This window comes from Aquarana catesbeiana, linkage group LG04 (genome assembly GCF_042186555.1).
Source record: "Aquarana catesbeiana isolate 2022-GZ linkage group LG04, ASM4218655v1, whole genome shotgun sequence".
In the NCBI taxonomy this organism is placed as follows: Eukaryota; Metazoa; Chordata; class Amphibia; order Anura; family Ranidae; genus Aquarana; species Aquarana catesbeiana.
In genome coordinates, this window is record NC_133327.1 from 136,473,836 (window position 1) to 136,495,522 (window position 21,687).

Below are 21,687 nucleotides of genomic sequence, written 5' to 3' on the forward strand. Positions count from 1 at the left end.
TTTTTACATATTTTTTGGGATATTTTTTATAGCAAAATGTAAAAAATATTGCTTTTTTTTCAAAATTGTCAGTCTTTTTTTGTTTATAGCACAAAAAATAAAAACCGCAGAGGTGATCAAATACCACCAAAAGAAAGCTCTATTTGTGGGGAAAAAAGGACATCAATTTTGTTTGGGTACAATGTCGCACGACCGCGCAATTATCAGTTAAAATGACGCAGTGCCGAATCGCAAAAAATGCTCTGGTCATTAAGGGGGTAAAATCTTCCGGGGCTGAAGTGGCTAAAATTTGCAGCACCACACCTCAACCACAGCACTATGTACTAACATAGCCAGTACTTATGTTAACCTGCAGCTGGACGGTCAGGAAGTGGGTAGTAAAATAGCTCAACCACCTATTTTTATCTGCTCCCCTTCCCCCTTAGTAGCCTGTGTAAACAAGGCCTAAAAGACTAATGAAAGGACATGTAAAAAAGCAAAAAAGGAAAACACCTCAACACATTAATCATGGAAGAAAACATTTCCCCTTTTTAATTCCATTTGCATGTACAAATCCAGGTATAAAGGGAATTCTAGCAATAATATCTACAAAATGTAAAATGTAATGATGAACTGAGAAGGATATCATACACAGACTATTTACACGTTGATAATTGTGCCTATTTTTTTTTTTTTTTAACTGTGCACTCAGCCTAAAAATGTATTCTTCTATGAAGAAAAAAATAAATATTGTAATACATTGCAATTACTGCTGTTTCTCTGTCACCCAGTCTAACATACAAATATGCTGGTCATACACTGCAAAATTCACTATGTGGGTGGCTCTGTGGGCCCCATCCTGTCCAGCATCCTTCAACTGAAAAATCAAAGGAGCAGGCAAGAAATTGTTGGCCGAACAGCATGCATCCAATAAGAGTTGGATTGTCTGACAGCATGGATGGATGAACCTGCAGGCTGAACAAAACAATGTTAAAGCAGAGCTCCAGCCCCCCCCCACCAAAAACATAAAAGTAGCTGCTGACTTTTAATATTGGGGCACTTACCTGTCCAGGGATTCCGCGATGTCAGCACTCCAGACGATTTTTCGGCTCTTGGGTGCTGCCGCTGCCATTCCTTGTAGGGGAAACTGGCAGTGAAGCCTAGCGGCTTCAAAGCCAATTCCCTACTGCACATGCGCAAAGCACACTGCGCTTTCTGAATGGCCTGGTGGCGGTGGAAGGAAGAAGGGAGCCAAGCTTGTGGAGGACTTCGTATCAGTGAGGTCTCCCGAAAGTGGGAACGGGTACCTGTCAAAAACAGGTACCCGCTCCTCCCCCCCGAAAGGTGACAAATGTGGCAGCAGAGCGGGGGAGGAAGCAAACAAGTGGAGCTTCCCCTTTTGAGTGAAGCTCTTCTTTAAGCTGGCCATGCATTCAAAAAAATGTTTTATTCTACATTAAGCGAAAAAAAATGACCAGATTTCTCCATCTATAGATTTGAGATAAATGGGGGAATCACACCCACTATACTATTGTGCCACCAGCACTGATCACTCCGGAAAAATCCGACAGGCTGGTTGTACAGAAGCCAATTGGTAGATCGACTTCTGTACAACCACCCTGCCCATACATGGATCAAAACTCAGCCGGGCCCTGCTGAATTGTCCAAATTTCGATCCATGTATTGCCGTCCTAACTGTGTATGAGCAGCTTAACGTACCTTGAATGAGTTTAATATACAGAAAAAAGATGACTAATCAATCCTCTTCTCTGCAATACAAGTGTGTGTGCGGAAGCTTGTGATGAGGGATGTGGCTGTTACTGAGCGAATGAAAGAGAATGAAAGGTCTGCCTCCTCCGTTCATAGATTGAACTTCCTTCACAGAAACTTTAGCACAGATTCTTTGAATGGAGGAGGGAGGTAGAAATTCTCTCTTGAGGAGTGCATTTGACAGGTCCCTCGGCTCTGATAACTCCTGCTGTGCTGGAAGATTATGGCAACGAGGTTAGGTGGTGCATCAGAGGACAGAAGATTTCAACGAAAGCACCAGCAATCAGCATAAGGGGCACATTGCATTGATTGTAAGTAATGTCCCTTGCGCTGATTTTTATATTTTGACTAAACTTAAGCTTTATAGTATTTCCAAGCAAAAATCAGTTACAACTGATAACAGACAGGGGTACAGGAATGTACAGTGATTAAAAGATGTAAGACATCAATTGGGTTTTAATGAGGCTAAGCACATGTGTTATTTATGTTTGTTATTGTTAAAGAATTGTTAGGCCTGATGCCATGCATATAATTTCTTTTAACATACCATTCTATTGTTCTTGGCTTGTGGGAGTACAGGTGAGGGCTGCATCGCTCTGGGCATGGAGGATCCTCAGCAACAGCCATTCTCTTTCTCTACTCCACTAACCCACCATGGAGAGGGGACCGGCTGCTTCCAGGGTGAGATCTTCCTGCACGCCCCCTGTGGAAAACAGAGAGAAAAGTTATATGGTAAGTCACCTTGCTAGTCACTACTAAGGCTATGGTTGCCACCTCATCCCTTTAAACCCGAACACATATGAATTACCCAGGTTCTGTGGCTGATTAAGGTGGTAATTAAACTCACTTGGTGCCTTATCTGCATTTAATTAGCCTCAGAACCTGTGTAATTCAAAGGTGTTCAGGTTTAAAGGGATGAAGTGGCAACTCTAACTAAGGCCCAGTTTACATTGGGATCTGACTTGTGAGATCACATGTCGCAAAACATGTCAAATTCAATGTCTTCCTATGAGAGCCGTCTTACTGATCTGATTTGGTCCAATTTGATATGACTTCAATGCCATAGAGCAGTGGTTCTCAACTCCTGTCCACAGGACCCACTAACAGGCCAGGTTTGCAAGATAACTGAAATGCATCCCAGGTGATGTCATTTGCTGCACAGTGATTGAAGTATTCTAGTCTTCATCTCCCCAAGGTAATACATAAAATCTGGCCTGTTAGTGGACCCTGAGGACAGGAGCTGAGAACCACTGCCATAGAGTGTAAGAAAGTCATATTAAGTCGGATCAAGTTGCAAGGCAAAGTCGGATCGGAAGTCGCGCAACTTTCACGTCGGAGCATTGTGAATCTGGGCTCATGCAGCTGTATCATTATACCTTGGTATCAGAGGAATTCCCACTAGGCAGCCAGATTATTACTGTGGATTAAAACGCACCTTAAGCCTCGTACCCACGATCTGATTTTCCGAGGGGAATTGTGTGATGACAGGCTGTTGGCGGAAAATTTGACCGTGTGTACGCTCCACCGGACAATTGTTGGCCAACTTTCCACAGACAAATGTTGGATGGCAGGTTTATAAATTTTCCACGGACATATAACTGTTGTCAGATTTTCCGAGCGTGTGTACACAAGAACGTCGGACAAAAGTCCAAAGTACAAACACACATGCTCGGAAGCAAGGACGAGCCAGAAGCAGTCTTGTAAACTAGCGTTAACATTTGTGACGTGGCAAATTATGAAATCTCAAAATGCAGCGCACAATTCTCTTCTTCTTTAATGGGATAATAATGAAGCTGCTTTGCTGGTGATACTGATGTAGTTATTGCAAACAAATTTTCAAAGGCTTTTTTTTCCTAGTGATATCAAGAATAATATTATTATGCATTTTTTTATTTGGGCAAGTTACCACAACACCATTATCCCTTAGTTTTTAAGATCAAAGATACAACTATGTTGGTGTCCCTTGTCAATTTTACATTGTATTTTTTAAAATGTAACTGCCTACTCCCAAGCTGTCTTTTGAAGTAAAACACATAACCAAGTATTATTCTTCACAATTTTTTTATTGTGCATTAAAAAAAGAAAACAAATAAAATTAGACATGCTATCTGCCAATAGAACTTAACCAAAAAGTGCATTCTATGCATCCAAAAATATAGAAAATATACCAAATCAAATCATTATTCAACCAAAAAAATAATGTCAAAGCAATAACTCCAAGGCCAATAATGAATAACAAGTTATCTCCTCCGATTCCGCAACATGGCTGGTTGATGAACGGCCGCTCAGAAATGAAATGAAAAGTGCGAAATGAAAAGTGCGAATCAACACTCACCAAACTTCTACTAACACGAAATTAGCAGAAGGAGCCCAAAGGGTGGCGCTAAAGAGCTGAAAAACAATGTAGTACTTCACTACGTTCATAATTGTTGGCCAACAATTGTGTGGGCGTGTGTATGCAAGACAAGTTTGGGCCAACGCCCGTCGGGAAAAATTCCACGGTTTTGTTGGCCAACAATCCGATCGTGTGTACGGAGCTTTAGAGTTTATACCTTAGGATACCATTTAAATTAAATTAATAATAAAATTCTGAAAAACATTTTTGTAAATTTCTGTTGATTTTGTCATTACTATAATCAGTTTTGGAACATTCCACAATAGAGCAATAAAATATTATATGTTGGTAACTGTATGATGTTAATACTTGTGATAATAGTATTCCATATTTGAATGATAATGACTGGAACAAACTATTACACTGCTGGGGGAGGGGGGCTTTAGCAGTTAGCAATATATTTATTTGATTAAGAAATTGCAGTACTTTCATGACCAGAGGTAATTGAAACCTAGATAACCAGATCAAATGTATCAGTGTCAGAATGCGTCAGCTGGTTTGAAAATAATTTTCTTTAAAAACGCTCATCTGAGATGCATTTTACCACCCCCAACTGCTCCTACTAATGCTGAAAAGGCAACGGAGGGGCGAGTCCTTTCATGAGCAGAGGTTATTAAAGCCTAGCTTTCCAGACCATATTTATCAGTGTCAGAATGCGTCAGCTGATTTAAAAATAATTTACTCTAAGTTATTTTTACATTCTTTTAAAGGCACAATATAAGGCTTTTAATTGGTTCACTGCTAAACTGTTCAGGTTTTTTTTATTATTATAAACTAACATGTGAAAAAAAAATTGAAAAAAAAATGTCATTCAATTTTTTACTATAGTGCCTTCTTCGAACACTTTATTTCTTTCTCTGTGCACAGGACGTGGCTCCTTGTGATGTGCACAGCAAATGGTTTCTGACCATGTGATCCTCATTAAAACCAATTATGGTGATCATAGAGGTTTACTTGTAAACAAACCTCCAAGCTAGAGGTCTCAGTGTAGAACTGTTACCGGTCTATGGTTTGCCAGAAACAGGTCTTTTCCTTTTTAAAACAATGGTACAAAGTAAGCTATAGGCCACTACTGAGGAAATGATCCGCTTAAAAAAATAAGATATGGTATAACTGCACCTGTCTCCTCTTTCATCATGAGAATATGGTTCAGTGAGTGATAGGTAGAAGCACGTATAGTTTGTTAGGGTATAGGAGAATTATACAGAATGTGGACGAGCTTACAATCTATTGCAGTATATACAGTGGGGGAAATACCGGTAATTGTTTGATCCCCTGCAGATTTTGTAAGTGTGCCCACTTACAAAGAAATGAAGGGTCTATCATTTTTTATCATAGGTGTATTTTAAACGATAGAGACAGAATATCAACCAAAAATCCAGAAAAAACACATGATACAAATGTTATAAAATGAGTTGCAGTTCAGTGAGTAAAATAATTATTTGATCCCCTACCAACCAACAATAATTCTGGCTCCCAGACTGGCTACAGTATGTGCTCATGTGGTACACAGATTAGTCCTGTCAATTTAGGAAGGTGCTCCTCATGAGAACTCATTATGTGTATAAAAGACACCTATCCACAGAATCTTTCTTCCATTCAAACCCACCATCATGGGCAAGACGATGGGAAAGAGCTGTCAAAGGATGTCAGGGACAAGATTGTAGAGCTGCACAAGACTGGAATGGGCTACAAGACCAACAGCAAGGAGCATGGTGAGAAGGAGACAACTGTTGGAGCGATTACTTGCAAATGGAAGGAATACAAAATAAACATCAATCTGGAGCTTCATGCAAATTTCGCCTCGTGGAATACAGATGATCATGAGAAAAGTGAGGGATCAGCCCAAAACTACACGGGAGGAGCTTGTGAATGATCTCAAGGCAGTTGGGACCACAGTCACCAAACAAACCATTGGTAACACAATACGCACAATATTGAAATCCTGCAGTGCCCGCAAGGTCCCCCTCAAGAAGGCACATGTACAGGCCCATCTGAAGTTTGCCAATGAACATCTAAATGATTCAGAGAAGGATTGGGAGAAAGTGCTGTGGTCAGATGAGACCAAAATTGAGTCAGATCCCTACAGTCAAGCATGGAGGTGAAAACATGATGCTTTGGGGCTGTTTCTCTGCTAAAGGTACAGGCCGACTTTGTCGCATTAAGGGGCCAATGGACAGGGCCATGTATTGTAAATTCTTGGATGAAAACTTTTCTCAGACAGAATACTAAAGATGGGTCATAGATGGATCTTCCAGCATGACAATGACCCAAAACATACCGCCAAGGCAACAAAGGAGTGGCTCAAGAACAAGCAAACTAAGGTCATGGAGTTGTCTAGCCAGTCTCCAGACCTTAATCCTATAGAAAATGTATGGAGGAAGTTGTAACTTCAAGTTGCCAAGTGGCAGCCAAGTAACCATAATGGAGTTGTAAAGGCAGAAGGTTTTTTTTATCTTAATGCATTCTATGCATTAAGATAAAAAGCCTTCTGTTTGCAGCAGCCCCCCTAACACTTACCTGAGGTCACTCTGTACAGCGAAGTCCACGAGTATCTCAGCCATCCAGATTCTCCTTCCTGATTGGCTGAGACACAGCAGTGGCGCCATTGGCTCCCACCACTGTCAATCAAAGTCAGCTAGCCAATCATGGGAGTGAGGGGGCAGGGTGTGGCTGGGTCTCCGTGTCTGAATGGACACAGGGAGCAGTGACTCGGCTCAGGTGCCCCCATAGCAAGCCCCCCGCTCCTGAACCATACCAGGCCACATGCCCTCAACATGGAGGGTGGGTGCTTTGGGGCAGGGAGGGCCCTGCGTCCCTCCCACCCAAAAGCACCTTGTCCCCATGTTGATGAGGACAGGGGCCTCTTCCCGACAACCCTGGCCATTTGTTGCCAGGGTCTGCGGGCAGAGAGCTTATTGGAATCTGGAAGCCCCATTTAACAAAGGGGCACCCAGATCCCAGCCCCCCATCCTAGGTGAATGAGTATGGGGTACATTGTACCCTACTCATTCACCTAAAAAAGTGTCAAAAATAAAACACATTACACAGGTTTTTAAAGTAATTTATTAAGGCAGCTACGTCGTCTCTTCCGATCGCTTCTCCCCTCTCCGGCCCCTCTGCCTCCTCCGCTCACATCTTCGCGCTCTCTCCGGTTCTTCTCCCTCTGTCCACTGTCTTCTGCCGGGTCTCCTCCACTGTCTTCTTGCTCTTTTGCTTGCTCTTTTGCCCAGTCTTCTCCACTGTCTCTCTCTCTCTGTTCTTCTTCTGATGTTGATTTGATGCTCGCCCTCGCTCTAATGCCAGGTGCACGGTGTGCCACTACTTTTATTGGCATGGGGCGGGGTCACCATGTGACGTCACATGGAAGCCCCGCCCCTTATGATGTCACCATGATGGGTGGTGATGTCATAAGAGGCATTCCTCTGGTGACCCCGCCCCATGCCAATATAAGTAGTGGCACACCGTGCACCCGGCATTAGAGCGGGAGAGAGCGTAGAGTCAACATCGGAAGAAGAACAAAGGGAGAAGACAGTGGAGAAGACTGTGCAAAAGAGCGAGCAAAAGAGCGAGAAGACAAAAAAGCGAGGAGACCCGGCAGAAGACAGCAGACAGAGGGAAAAGAACCAGAGAGAGAGCGGAGAAGAACCGACAGAGGCAGAAGACGTGAGCGAAAGAGGCAGAAGAGCCGGAGAGGGGAGAAGAGATTGGAAGAGACGGCAGAGCTGCTTTAATAAATTACTTTAAAAACCTGTGTAATGTGTTTTATTTTTTACATTTTTTTAGGTGGGGGACTGGGATCTCGGGGCCCCTTTGTTAAATGGGGCTTCCAGATTCCGATAAGCTCCCTGCTCGCAGACCGCGGCAACCAACGGCCAGGGTTGTCAGGAAGAGGCCCTTGTCCTCATCAACATGGGGACAAGGTGCTTTGGGGTGGGGGGGGCGCAGGGCCCCCCCTGCCCCAAAGCACCCACCCCCCATGTTGAGGACATGCAGCCTGGTACGTTTCAGGAGGGGGGGCGCTCACTCGTCCCCACCCCTTTCCTGACCTGCCAGGCTGCGTGCTCGGATAAGGATCTGGTATGGATTATGGGGAGTCCCCCACACTGTTTTTTTGGCGTGGGGGTTCCCCTTAAAACTGAAAGGTCTGGTATGCTCTTGGAGGGGGAACCCATGCCGTTTTTTTTTTTTTAATTTGTTGTGGAGTTCCCCTTCAAGATCATCAGAGCACAAGTCGCATGCCAAAGTCGGATCAGTTAAGACCGCGATCCGACTTTGATCCGACTTCAGTGATATTCAATAGGCTGACCGACTTGTGTCAGACCCGTTAAGACGGCTCCCATAGGGAAACATTGATATTCATACGTCGTGTGACATGAGCTCCCAGTGTCGGAGCGTTTGTCGTGCCAGTGTGAACCCGGCCTCAATCACGTAGTGAATTTGCATCTTCTTTTTCTATGCCTAAGGTCCAGTTTAAGCTGGTACCATGACTGCTGCCCCAGGTCTCCTGTTTCAGAGTGGCTCCTTTCTCTTGGAGCATTGGAGCATTTCTCTTGGAGCCACCCTTGAATGCAGGGACTAGAGTTGTGTCTCAACAGAAACACACAGCCCCATAGCCTAGGATGGCAAGGCACTCCCCTGCTTCTCCTTCCTCCTCCCATTTCCAAGCTAACTGACTGGCTGGAAATTGCACTGTCCACTGTTAACTTTTTCCTGTGAAGACCAAAAGTTCAGGGAAGCAGTACTGAGAGCATGAGCCAGCAGTATTTAAAGTTGTAAATTGTAGGTGGTAGGGTAAGAATTTTAATTAATAGTTTACTGGGGTAAGTTTATCTTATTATGCTCAATGTGTTAAGCTACAAAATGCTGAGGGTCTACTACGGCTTTAATCCCTCTCTGCTCACTGCACGTCTGTATTTTCCAACACTCTAACAGCATGAAAATGAGAATGTTATTTCTTCTCACAGACTTTGTTAAGATTGAAAAAGATGAAGCAGTGGTACAAAAACATCAGATAAAATCCCAGAGCAGCCAGCAGTGGGAGCAGTCATTCTGGTAAGTGCTCATTTTTCTGCAGGTCTTTTCTACAGTTTATCTTAAAGTGATTGTAAAGTCTCATTTTTTTGGTATGAAAATGACTTACCTGCTCTGTGAAATGGTTTTGTACAGAGCAGCCCAGATCCTCCTCTTCTCGGGTCCCTCTTCGGTGCTGCTGGCCCCTCCCCCATGTCGCGTGCCCCCACAGCACTCCATTTAGACACTGAGCCATGGCTCAGCCCCCACCGCCTCTCTCCTAAGAGTCCAGCAGGGGGATTCATCTATCCAAGCTGTACAGCGTGGATGGTATAGAAAAAAATCTGTCAGTGTATGGCCAGCCTTAATCCATGCCCATAGGTAGAATTTGAAATAAAATTTCTTTGGAAAAGAATGTTCTAAGAAAGTTAATTTGTTTTTCTAATCATTAGTTGGTGAAATCGACATTCATTTTCAACCACAGTAACAATAAAATTTGAAGGGTGAATTACGGTCTAATAAAGTCCTTCTACTTGTAGCCATTTCTACTCAAGGTATATTATCAATACAAATATTACAAGAAAAAATATCTAATACCATCTGATGAAAATTATAATTTTTCTCAGATAAGTAACTATTTACAAACATAGTTACATAGGTGAGGTCGAAAAAAGACACAAGTCCATCAAGTCCAACCTATGTGTGTGATTTTATGTCGGTATTACATTATATATCCCTGTATGTTGTGGTCGTTCAGGTACTTATCTTATAGTTTCTTGAAACTATCAATGCTCCCCGCTGAGACCACCGCCTGTGGAAGGGAATTCCACATCCTTGCCGCTCTTACAGTAAAGAACCCTCTACGTATTTTAAGGTTAAACTTCTTTTCTTCTATTTTTAATGAGTGGCCACGAGTCTTGTGAAACTCCCTTCCGCGAAAAAGTTTTATCCCTATTGTGGGGTCACCAGTACAGTATTTGTAAATAGAAATCATATCCCCGCTCAAGCGTCTTTTCTCCAGAGAGAATAAGTTCAGTGCTCGCAACCTTTCCTCATAACTAATATCCTCCAGACACTTTATTAGCTTTGTTGCCCTTCTTTGTACTCTCTTCATTTCCAGTACATCCTTCCTGAGGACTGGTGCCCAGAACTGGACAGCATACTCTAGGTGCGGCCGGACCAGAGTCTTGTAGAGTGGGAGAACTATCGTTTTATCTCTGGAGTTGATCCCCTTTTTAATGCATGCCAATATTCTGTTTGCTTTGTTAGCAGCAGCTTGGCATTGCATGCCATTGCTGATCCTATCATCTACTAGGACCCCCAGGTCCTTTTCCATCCTAGATTCCCCCAGAGGTTCTCATCCCCAGTGTATAGATTGCATTCATATTTTTGCCACCCAAATGCATTATTTTACATTTTTCTACATTAAAACTCATTTGCCATGTAGTTGCCCACCCCATTAATTTGTTCAGATCTTCTTGCAAGGTTCCACATCCTGCGGAGAAGTTATTGCCCTGCTTAGCTAAGTATAGTCCACAAATACAGAGATTGAGCTGTTTACCCCATCCTCCAGGTCATTTATGAACAAATTAAATAGCATTAAATAGGACCTTACTACCCACCCACGACCATTCTGAGTACTCCCCATTTATCATCACCCTCTGAACTCGCCCTTGTAGCCAGTTTTCAATCCACGTACTCACCCTCTGGTGGAACTTTGATGAAACAAATTGATTTATCATCAATGATACCCATGGAATATTTATGTAAAAATCCTGACAAACTTCAAAAGTCTATTTCTGTAATATTTAATATGTTTCATTCTATTTCTAATAAATTACCAGATAATTGCAAGTGCAAAATCTGGTGCAGCTCTGCATAGAAACCAATCAGCTTCAAAGTGTTTTTGTCAAAGCTTAATTGAACAAGCCGAAGTTAGGCTGGCTATACATTATACAATTTTCTTGTACAATTTTCCTTTAGATTTACCAAAGCCATTTAATATGAGGTCAAAACATAAACACTATCATTTTGTATGCACTCAGGAAGACCCTTGTGCTACATAGTTGAAGGTAAATCTTAAGGAAATTGGACAAGAAATTTGCAGAATGTATGGCCAGCCTTAGAAGCTGATTGGCTACCATGCAGAGCTGCACCAAATTTTGCACTCTCCAGTTTTAGTAAATCAACCCCAAAGTGTTATTGATATGGTATATGGTACTGACAAGATTAGTTTCTTATATTTCAAATGCTTCTTTTGATTGTTTTTAGAGGTTGTGGAAAGGAAGGGGCTGCATGTTATACTTGGTGGACATGCCCAGAGGTTGCAAAATTCTGAACCCAAATATATATTCTTATCAGTTCCTTAATACACATTAATCTGAATATGTGCCCTTGGCAAGCCCTTCTAAACTGACCTATAAAAAATATGCCTGCACATTCTAAGAAATGAATCTCATTTATTTTCTTAGTAGTTATAGTAGCAATTGCCAAATCCTGGAGATCCTCTAACATGATAACATGACTCTATTTAACCACTTCAATACCAGACACTTACCCCCCTTCCTGCCCAGGACAATTTTCAGCTTTCACCACTGTCGCACTTTGAATGACAATTGCGCGGTCGTGCAACACTGTATCCAAACTACATTTTTATCATTTTCTTCCCACAAATAGAGCTTTCTTTTGGTGGCATTTGATTACCACTGGGGTTTTTATTTTTTGCTAAACAAACTGAAAAAAACTACATTTTTGAAAAAACATTTTTTTTCTTTGTTTCTGTTATAAAATGTTGTTTTCTCCTTCACTGACGGGCACTGATGAGACTGCACTAATGGGCACCGATGAGGCTGCACTGATGGGCACTGATGAGTCGGCACTTATGAGCACTGATAAGGTGGCACTGATGGGCACTGATGAGTCAGCACTGATGGGCACTGATAAGGTGGCACTGATGATGAGGCACTGATATGTAGAATTGATGGGCACCGATAGGCGGAATTGATATGCAGCACTGATGGGCACCGATAGGCGGAACTGATATGCAGCACTGATGGGCACTGATAGGCGGCACTGATGGGCACTGATAGGCGGAACTGATGGGCACTGATAGGCGGCACTGTTAGGCAGCACTGATTATCACTGATAGATGCCACTGATGGACACTAATATATGGCACTGATGGGCAGCACTGATGACGAGGTACTGTCAGGTGTTACTGATGGGCACTGTGATGGGCACTGATTGGTACTGTGGTGAGAACTCATTGGCACTGTTATGGGTACTGATTGGCAGTTGATGGGCAATGACAGATGTTTCTGATGGGGCACTGACTGGCAGCTGATGGACACTGATTGGCATTGTTGGTGGCACATCTAATGGGGCTGTGCTGATAATCAATGTGCTGATTATCAGCACAGACCCCCCCCCTCTGACAGGGAGAGCCGCCGATCAGCTCACAAACTGAGGAAAGTCATTTACTGGCACTTCCTAGTTAACGCTGTGATCAGCTGTGATTGGTCACAGCTGATCATGTGGTAAGGAGCCACGTCAGATGTTCCTTACTACGATCAGAGATGTGGTGTGTCAGAGTGACACACAGCACCACCGATTGCCGCGCTGCGCGCCGGAATTTTGTCCTGCTGGACGTCATATAACAGGTGAGAAGTGGTTAATGAAATATGGAAGCCTTGGGTACAATATCTTGCAAAAATCAATTAATAATTCAGTAATTCTCCTCTTTTCTTTCTTAAAGAGAAGCTCCAGTCTAGAAAAAAAGTAAAAGTCAGCAGCTACAAATACTGTAGCTACTGACTTTTAATATAAGGACACTTACCTGTCCAGGGATCCCGTGATGTCGGCACCCCAAACTGATTCGTCAGTCAGCTCCAGGTGCAGGCACTGGCATTGTAAGTAAAGGAAACCAGCAGTGAAGCCTTCAGGCCTCACAGACGGTTCCCTGCTGCACATGTGCAAGTTGCGCTGTGCTTTGTGAATGGTCCCTGCGTGTGTCCCTGAAGACAGAAAGAGGAGAAAAATGGGAGGAGCAGGGGCCAAAAATGCTCACAGATTGCCACAGCGATCTTACTCGGAAGTGGAAGCAGGTACCTGTCAAAACCAAGTACCAAAGTACCAAAAACCAAATGTGGAAGTGGACGGTGCGAACAAGCGGAGATTCTCCTTTTGGGTTGAGCACCGCTTTAAGTTATCCTCTTTTTGATCTATACTGTCTCCTTTTATTTTCTCATCCTTTTTCAACACCTTTAGGAATTAGTTTTAATGTACTCTCCCATTGAAATCTCTTCAGAATATATTATATATGTATTATTATAAATATATTTCATTTCATATGACTTTCCTTCCACAGGACATTATTTGTTAACAATTCATACGCTTATCGCTAGTTAACTTTTAAATCCCTGTAATTTACATGTTTTCCTCTCTGATTTTTTTTTTTTTAATAAAAATGATTGGAAGAGAAAATTCAAAGGAGCAGGATGGAAAATGTCATTCATTCCAAAATCAAATGTTAAAAGCAAACAACAGGCAAATGTTTTGAGAATGTTCTGAGAATTTTTGTACGAAAGTCATTAAGACATTGATAGAATTTCAAAAGAAAATTCCTAAGAAATCTATGGCCAGCTTAAGTCTTGCAAGTCTTTCGGGTCATAATTTGTTATGTCTGTCTCAGGCTTCCTGACCATTTGGGTTTTCTTCATGCTTCTTCTTTCATCTGTTTCCAGCGTGGATCAAATTGTGCCAAATCAAGTGTTAGCAAACCAGGTGAAGCAGAGTCCTCCCGGAACTCCTGCAGGATTTAAAGTGACTGAACAGCGAGCCAAACCAGGCTCTCCAGTGCTGGGTCGTGGAGACACACCAGTTACACCTCCCGCACGGAATCCTACATCAACTCAAAAGTTTGGACCTTGTCCCAGTGCTCGAGGGCCTCCAAGTACCCGTCAGCAGGAGTCTTTGTAAGATACATTCATCGTTTATTTTCTACTAGAGGAATTGTATTGCATCATACAGTCTGTTTGATTTTAGCGTTTGTTACCCCAACACTTCATATTCCTGATATGTGCCTGCTGTACCATGTACTTGTATGAGAAAGTATCCTGTTCTCTTTGTATCGCTTAAGGCCCGTACACACGATCAGACTTTTTGACAACAAACATGCAAATGACCTGTTTTAAGGCAACATCCGACTGTGTGTACGCTCCATCGGACAAACTTTTTCGGTTTTCATCGGACAAATGTTGGCTGTGCAAACAGACAAACTTGGCAGCAACAAAAGTCCTACGTCGGCTAGTCCGATCATGTGTACACAAATCCAGTGTCCAAAGTACAAATACGCATGCTCAGAACCAATGTAAAAGATCAGACAACAATACAGAAGTTGACCAAAGGGTGGCGGTAAAGAGCTGAAAAACCACGTGATTTGGTGAAAGTTGGCCTAAAAAAGTCCTGCCGTGTGTATGCATACCAAGTTCATGGCCAACGCCCTTTAAACAGAAATCCACAGAAAAGTTTGTTTGAAGTCCGATCGTGTGCACGAGGCTTAACTTTGTGTGAAATCCCTGGTGTTTCTGCTAGTCCCCTTGCTATCCTATTAATAACTAACCACACTAAGCAGGAGAGCAGTCGGTTCTCTAGCTATGCTGGGAGCTCAGCCTGCTCTCCTCCAATGATCAGACTTGTCCTGACACGCCCCTGGTGCACAGCCAAGCTCAGTGTGCTGTTGCTTCCCCCCCCCCCCCCCCCAGCTCTTATGCAGCTCAGAACAGAGGGAATGTGATCACTTATAAAAAGGGAAAATAGGTATTTATAATGCATTTTTATATCTATAAAAAAATGTTTAGCCTTTCATTTCTATTTTAAATTGAATGGGTTGTTTTAGAGGGTGATTGTTTACAATCACTTTCAAGCCTTTATTAGTAGCTAGTCAGTCACAAGATATTCAAAATCCAGTGATTATTCAAAATCCAGTGAGTCAGCTCATCAGCACTGTGAAGAACCCTCAATACTGTATAATTATTTATTGTAAATCCTTTGTGTTACAAAAATGCACTGTCTGTAAAAATTAATCCTTTTCCTTCAGACCTATATACCTTGTAGTAACGCATGTTAAAATGCACAGTTTGCCACGTTCTTTCCCAATGTACATTAATAATCACAGCAGAAAATTGCCCAAGTTGTCTTTTGGTTCATTTTCTTTTTTCACTAATAAATTATCTCTCTGCAGTTGCCCTCCAGCCTCAGCTGACATACCAGAAATGGTTGATAATCCATTATATGGTCCAGTCAACACTGGCTCTAATCCTCCACTAGGTCAGAATCGGCCTCATAAACCTCCTGAGCCAGCACCTCGCAAAAATCCAGCTGTTCGTCAACGATCTATGACATATTCCACTTCAGAGAGGAAACCTGCTGTTCTTGAAAAAGCTGCAGTAAAGAACGTTCTATCAGCCATGGCTCCAAATAGTGTCAACCGGCCTGAAATTGTTGCACCTAAGCCTCGTCCGCCATTGCCTGCTAAAAGTCATGCTCTACGTGAGGCCCAGAACAACTAATTACATCACTTTTCTCTTCACAAGTTGTTCTTGCACTTTTGTTTACATCAGTTTACAACTATTTCATCTAAGATATCTTTTTAGAAAGAGTAAATTACTTATTCAATTTAGGGCCTACAGAAGAAATGATGGGGTAATATGCTCTCCCTGCCTCTCCTGGAACTCCTATTAAGTATAGTATATGGAACTGCATATTGCAATGCTTCTGTCTGACATTTTACCCTTCCAAAATGATACTGGGCAACACTGGAACCATATTTTCAAGCCATCTGACTTTCAGCCAGAAAATGAGTTGGGCCCAGTTGGCATGGGTGATGTTTACCATAATGACTGCATCACTTGAACGTTGATGACACCACATTTTGAATGGAAGTGCAATTGACTCTCTTTATATTGCCCATACTCCGAGAACTCCACTCGTATCTGCATTCCTTAAATACAAGACCCTGTTTCTGCAAAGTGCCAGCTTAAACTAATTTTGCCATGTATGCTTGCATTTGTTCCTGACATTGGATAGATGATTTACTAAATAAGTAAATGAATATAAATTAATGAAGGATTATATGAAAACAAAGGGGAAAAGTCAACAAACTGCAGTGAGCTCTGACATGGTGTTTAGTAGTGGTCAGACCTATGTAAAGGAGAATTATTTCCATAATCTTTAGGTTTTGCAAATGATATAAAAGAAAAAAACAGAAGACCAATAGATGATTTTCCATAGTAATTGTAATGGAGACCAGGTTCCCAATGGTATCATGTACTTTGGCTCTGATCTGTCTTTGGCTATCTGTACTTTGGCTCTGATCTGACACTTAGTAGACTCTTTTCTTAGTAGCCTTAAAGTGTGTGCCAGAAAAGTAAGTGCTTATCTTCTCTTTTTCATGTGACAGTGCTTGGTTCTGGTTCAGCATTCTTAGGTAAATATACAGACATGAACAGGAAAGAGAAATCTCAGGAAGGAAAACTTCTTTCCTTTTAAACCGCACTCCACTCAAACATCAAAATACACAGATGCGATACATAAAGTTTTTACATACATGAATAAAAGATGATCATTGTAAGAACAACTCAGTGGTAAATGGGTTGTCCCAACCCTCTGTCAAGTTTGCTGGACAGCTTGGTCTGTTGAATAAAGTTCAAAAAGTAACAGACTAAATCAGGGTATACATTTATGGAAACTCAGCAGGAACTGGCCAAATTGAGGTCTATGTGTACCCCTCTCAGTTCAACACAAGTGCTGATCTATGTATTCTAACAGAGTCCCAGCTGTCAGAATACAATAGCGCATTGGAAGAAGTCCCTGCATCCACATTGCTTGTGTGGATGCTAGGATCTGTTAGATTTTTTTTTGTTCAGCCCGCTGGTTGAACAAAAAAAAACTCAATGTGTATACCCAGCTTTAATGGCTGGATCACAGGTATAAATAAAGTAAAAGAGCCTAAAAAAAAAATAAGAAAATTAATGCAGCCACTGCATCTAAGAACTGATAAGATGCAATATGTACTTGAGCACTGCAGCACAACTCACTGGCTTCTTGTGCTGCTTCTCCCTCTTCTAGGCTGAGCTCTGCTGTACAGCAGGCTGCAAGAGAATAATACAGTGTCTAATTCAGGTACTTACACTGCTTGCATTTAATGATGTATCAATTAATATACTGCATGTGCTTGTGTATTTTATATCTGCCTGGAGTTCAGTTCTAAGGATCCATGAGAAGAAGCTAAGTTAAAAAAAAAAAAAAAAAAAACCATATATATATATATATATATATATATATATATTTCAGAAAAAACAACACTGATAATGAGAACACAATAGCTCCAACAATCATACATATTTGAAAGAAGTGAAAAAAGTACAAGCTGTGTGTGTACTGACCCTGCCCAGCATATCATATCTGGCACTGGTGATGACAGAGAGAGAGGGTGACACTTTACCTGCTGCTCCAAGTACAAAATAGGGATCCGACATATGTAATCTACTACTGTCTTCCCCACAGCAGATTCTTCTCAGCATTGCGGATCCCTGGTGCAGCCATCTTGGATTTGGGATCCAGCTGTGCAAAGCTGTATCCTGGCCTAGGCCGACAAGGCCCAGGCCTAGGGCAACACTTTGCAGGGGGGCAGCACGGAAAGAGTCCCCACCAGCTTGCACTACACTGTTAGTGTAGCGCCAGTCTTATGGGGTGGACTGGGCTTAGAGGCAAATTAGTCTAGTGCCCCCATAAAGCGGCCGCACTGCTTCCTGTATGCGGGGGCGGCTGGCATTCCGCAACTGTGGGGCTTCTAATTTTGACTGTCCTATCATCCTGGACCACAAACCTTCCTCACTGTGCTATATGTTTTCTGCTGCACCATTGGCATGGTTATATCTTCTTAGTCCTTTCCATAAAATTATCAGAAATTTGTGCTTAAAGTAGAACTATAGGCAGCACTTTTTTTTTCATTTTGGATAGAATAAGGGAGGGTTATAGCCCCTGTCAGTTTATTTTTTGCCATCCCCGTCCCATTTCAGAGATTTCCTTTCACTTCCTGCCCCATAGCCAAACAGGAAGTGAGAGGAAATCTATGTAAATTAAGGTAATCCATTGCCCCCCCCCTGGCCCTCAGAACTAGTGTCCCCACTTGAAAATTTCCAGGCGGGTCTTAAACAGCAAGGGGTGTGGCCTTGACAGGAAGGGGTGGATCATATTTAAATTAGGGGGTGCACGAGTTTAGTCAGGCCTAGGGCAGCACAAAACCTAAATACACTACTGCAGCTGTGACATTGTGATGATTCACAGCTGGCTCCACACTGTGTATGCATGAGATCGAGCGGTGCAGTTAGACGGGTCCAGCAGCCTTCTGTGATGTAAATGGGGCTGTGGGTGGGCTGAGATGACATTATCCTCCTCTAGGAGAAGAACGAGGAAATGGGGGAGGGTGCAGAAAGAAAGGTACTCGCCCCTCTCCTACCAAAAATATTGAGATAGAGGCTGGGAGGAGGAAGAGGGCAACCGAGAGCAACTTTTATTTTGGGGTAAAGGTCTACTTTAAAGCCAAACTGAAGCATATCACAATTTGAAAAAGCTTATGGTGAACCTAATTTTACTTAAATGAAAATAATAACCAGCCCTGCTCACACAATTCATGTGTTATGAGAGAAAATTCTATGCATGTCCATGGGTGCACCAAGTATTATATTGCACGGAGACCAAGAAAGGAGCTCTTGTGGGAGCATTGGTGCAGTGTACTCTGTATGTCAGACTGGCAGTCAGAGCACTTTGTTGGGGCATCTCATAGAATGGTGGCAGCACTGTCATGTGCCAGGAGGATCAGCTCAAAACCATTTGTTGAAGACAGAATACAGCAGAAGGCTTTTAAATGTAATTTACTTTCATCAAAGTAACATTTTTACAGACATACAGGGGGTGAGTTACTAAATCTGGAGAGTGCAAAATCTGGTGCAGTTCTGTATAGAAACCAATCAGCTTCCAGGTTTTATTATCAAAGCTTAATTGAACAAGCTGAAATTAGAAGCCGATTGGCTACCATGCACAGCTACACCAGATTTTGCACTCTTCAGTTTTAGTAAATATCCCCCCCCCCCACACACACACACACACACAGAGTGACTTCAATTCTGCTCTAAATGCATCCTTAAAATTCTTCCCCAGAAGAATAAAAACACAAACAATTATGCGCTATTAATACTTTGAGAAAAATAGGTAGGGTCAGGGGTCTGATTAATTGTTATATTGTTCTCCTTGATTCTGGGCCTAATATTTTAGTGACCTAAACTCATTTGTTTTCAACCAATTCTTCTGATAGAAAAAGGGTCGTTAAGCTGTGAAAATGTGTGTCCAAAGATTTCAAATATTGATAGCCATTAAAGTGGAAGTAAACCCATCCATAAAACAGTTTCATTTCCGGCATGTGCCGGAAATGTAACACTCCCATTCGTTGTGCTCTAAACCAAACTGTAAAACCATCCAATGGCTGGTGTCATAACTGATCACATGTGGAGCATCATGGCAGCTATAGATTAAAAAGAGGCAAAAATGGAAGCTTCCTTGGCTGAAAACGATAGGAGTGTATACTTACACTTTAAGTCTAAACTCCAGGTAATCTGTTAAATACATACTGTAGATGAAGTACATGAGAATTGCCAAAGGATTTGCATTTTTTGTTTGTTCATCTAGTCGTGAGATTTATATATCTCTCAAATAGCTTAGCCAGAGGGATGACACCACTTTCTCTGTTACAAAGGATGATATGTGGTGGTGTCCTTTCAACCCAACCTGATAATTGGACAATAATAGAGCTGCAACGTACTGATCAGGTCATCCCTCTGTCCACTCTGCTATCCCGTTCTGTCAGCATGTTCTTAGCACATGTGCATGCTGCACAGTTTTTTGGTTAGTACTGCAGTTTCTTCTTCCAGTCTGAGTAATGCTGTACAGAGGTTGCATGAGGCTGACAGCAAGCCAAATTCAGGATTTTGCACTGGTAGCATTTAAAACATGTATTGATGTATTAATGAATACAGAGCCATACTCATTTTTGTATTTTATAGCTGTCCATAATTGAGTTTTAAAGGTAAAATGTTAAAATGATTTTGTTTTATAAAAGTATCCCTTAGCCCATTCTGTGACTGATGATGGCCTCATACTCTGGTTGTAACCCATGTGGTGAAAATGTTGTCTTCCTTACCAGTGACTGCATTGTTACATCTGTTTCCCTGCCTTGTGCTGTGCTAAATCCACTGAAACTGCACAAACCACAACTCCGGGCTCTCAGTAGCAAAGCATTCCCAACTACTGAACTGGATTAATAATAATAATAATAATAATAATAATAATAATAATAATTGTGTATTTTAGTGGCAATTTAATGCATGTGGCACTTGTTAGCAAAAATATAAACACTTCAGGTACAATTAAATTTTTGTGCAAATTTATTTTATCATTGGCCTATGTATTAGAAAAAGATCACTATTTGGCATTACTGTAAATATGAAGGATTTAACTTTTTGTATAACTGTCTTAAAGATTATAATATATAAATGTAAGCCAAATTAAATAGGTACTTTGAGTATAAATTTTAAGTGTTGAATTATTAATAATGGCAACATCATTGATTGTAAATATCTCTGTTGCTGATAATAATAATGGCAATGTGATGATGACATGGTACTGAGGCTTTGAAGCTAAATTCTGATTTTCTTTATTTGCAGATAATGAAAGGTACATTTTTACTAATATAAAACTGTATAACATTCAACAATACAAGAACGGGAGAAATTATGTAGCACTTCACCAGAATAACTAATGTGTCTAGATAAATGTTACAATATATTTTTTGGGTTTCTGTTAAAGAGTTGGATTGAATTTTAAATCAAGAATGTGAACATAAAATGCACACCATCTCCAAATAGGACAATTATTGATCACCCATGAATAGCAACATTTCAAGCCACAGGCAGTAATGACAGTTCTTGTCCATTTTATTCATGGGTGATAAATAAATGTCCTGTGTGCATTTCTAGGCTTCATGCACACAGACATTCAAATGTCCTCAAGCATAATGCAACCCGAGGAGTTGCAGGTGGAATAAGGCGGGCCATACAAGTGAACCTGTACATGGCCATAATCACATAAGCGCATATAATTGGGTAAATGCCAATGCACAGCTGCATTGGCGTTTGCATGTGTACGGCAGCATACAGTAATTAACTTGTATGCCTGGCAGAACACACCACCTGTGGCTCCTCAGGAGCATCAAAGTGACAGAAATGTTATACTTGAGGACTTTTGAGCTACTAAATCTCCATATGCATGAGACCTTAAAGTGGTGATATGGCTGTTTATTTGGTTTCTGTTCTGAGTAGCACCATTCATCAACCTAGCTTCCCTGCTGATGATATGGTTTGTTGCTGCATGGAGTGAGCTGAATTCTGTGTATCTATGAACTGTATTTCAAGCCA

General features: G+C 41.7%; 1 protein-coding gene across 2 annotated transcripts in view; it reads left to right on the top strand.

Moving 5' to 3' along the window:
* Nucleotides 1-20,802, top strand: part of INPP5D (inositol polyphosphate-5-phosphatase D) — a 199,705-nt gene extending 178,903 nt beyond the window's left edge. For both annotated transcript variants that reach the window (XM_073625717.1, XM_073625718.1), the window contains 4 exons: nt 2,329-2,481; nt 9,112-9,199; nt 13,900-14,130; nt 15,399-20,802. In XM_073625717.1, coding sequence (XP_073481818.1) covers nt 2,329-2,481; nt 9,112-9,199; nt 13,900-14,130; nt 15,399-15,726 — 800 coding nt within the window. In that variant the 3' untranslated portion in view covers nt 15,727-20,802. The remainder of the gene's footprint in view (nt 1-2,328; nt 2,482-9,111; nt 9,200-13,899; nt 14,131-15,398) is intronic.
* Nucleotides 20,803-21,687: the final 885 nt, after the last annotated feature.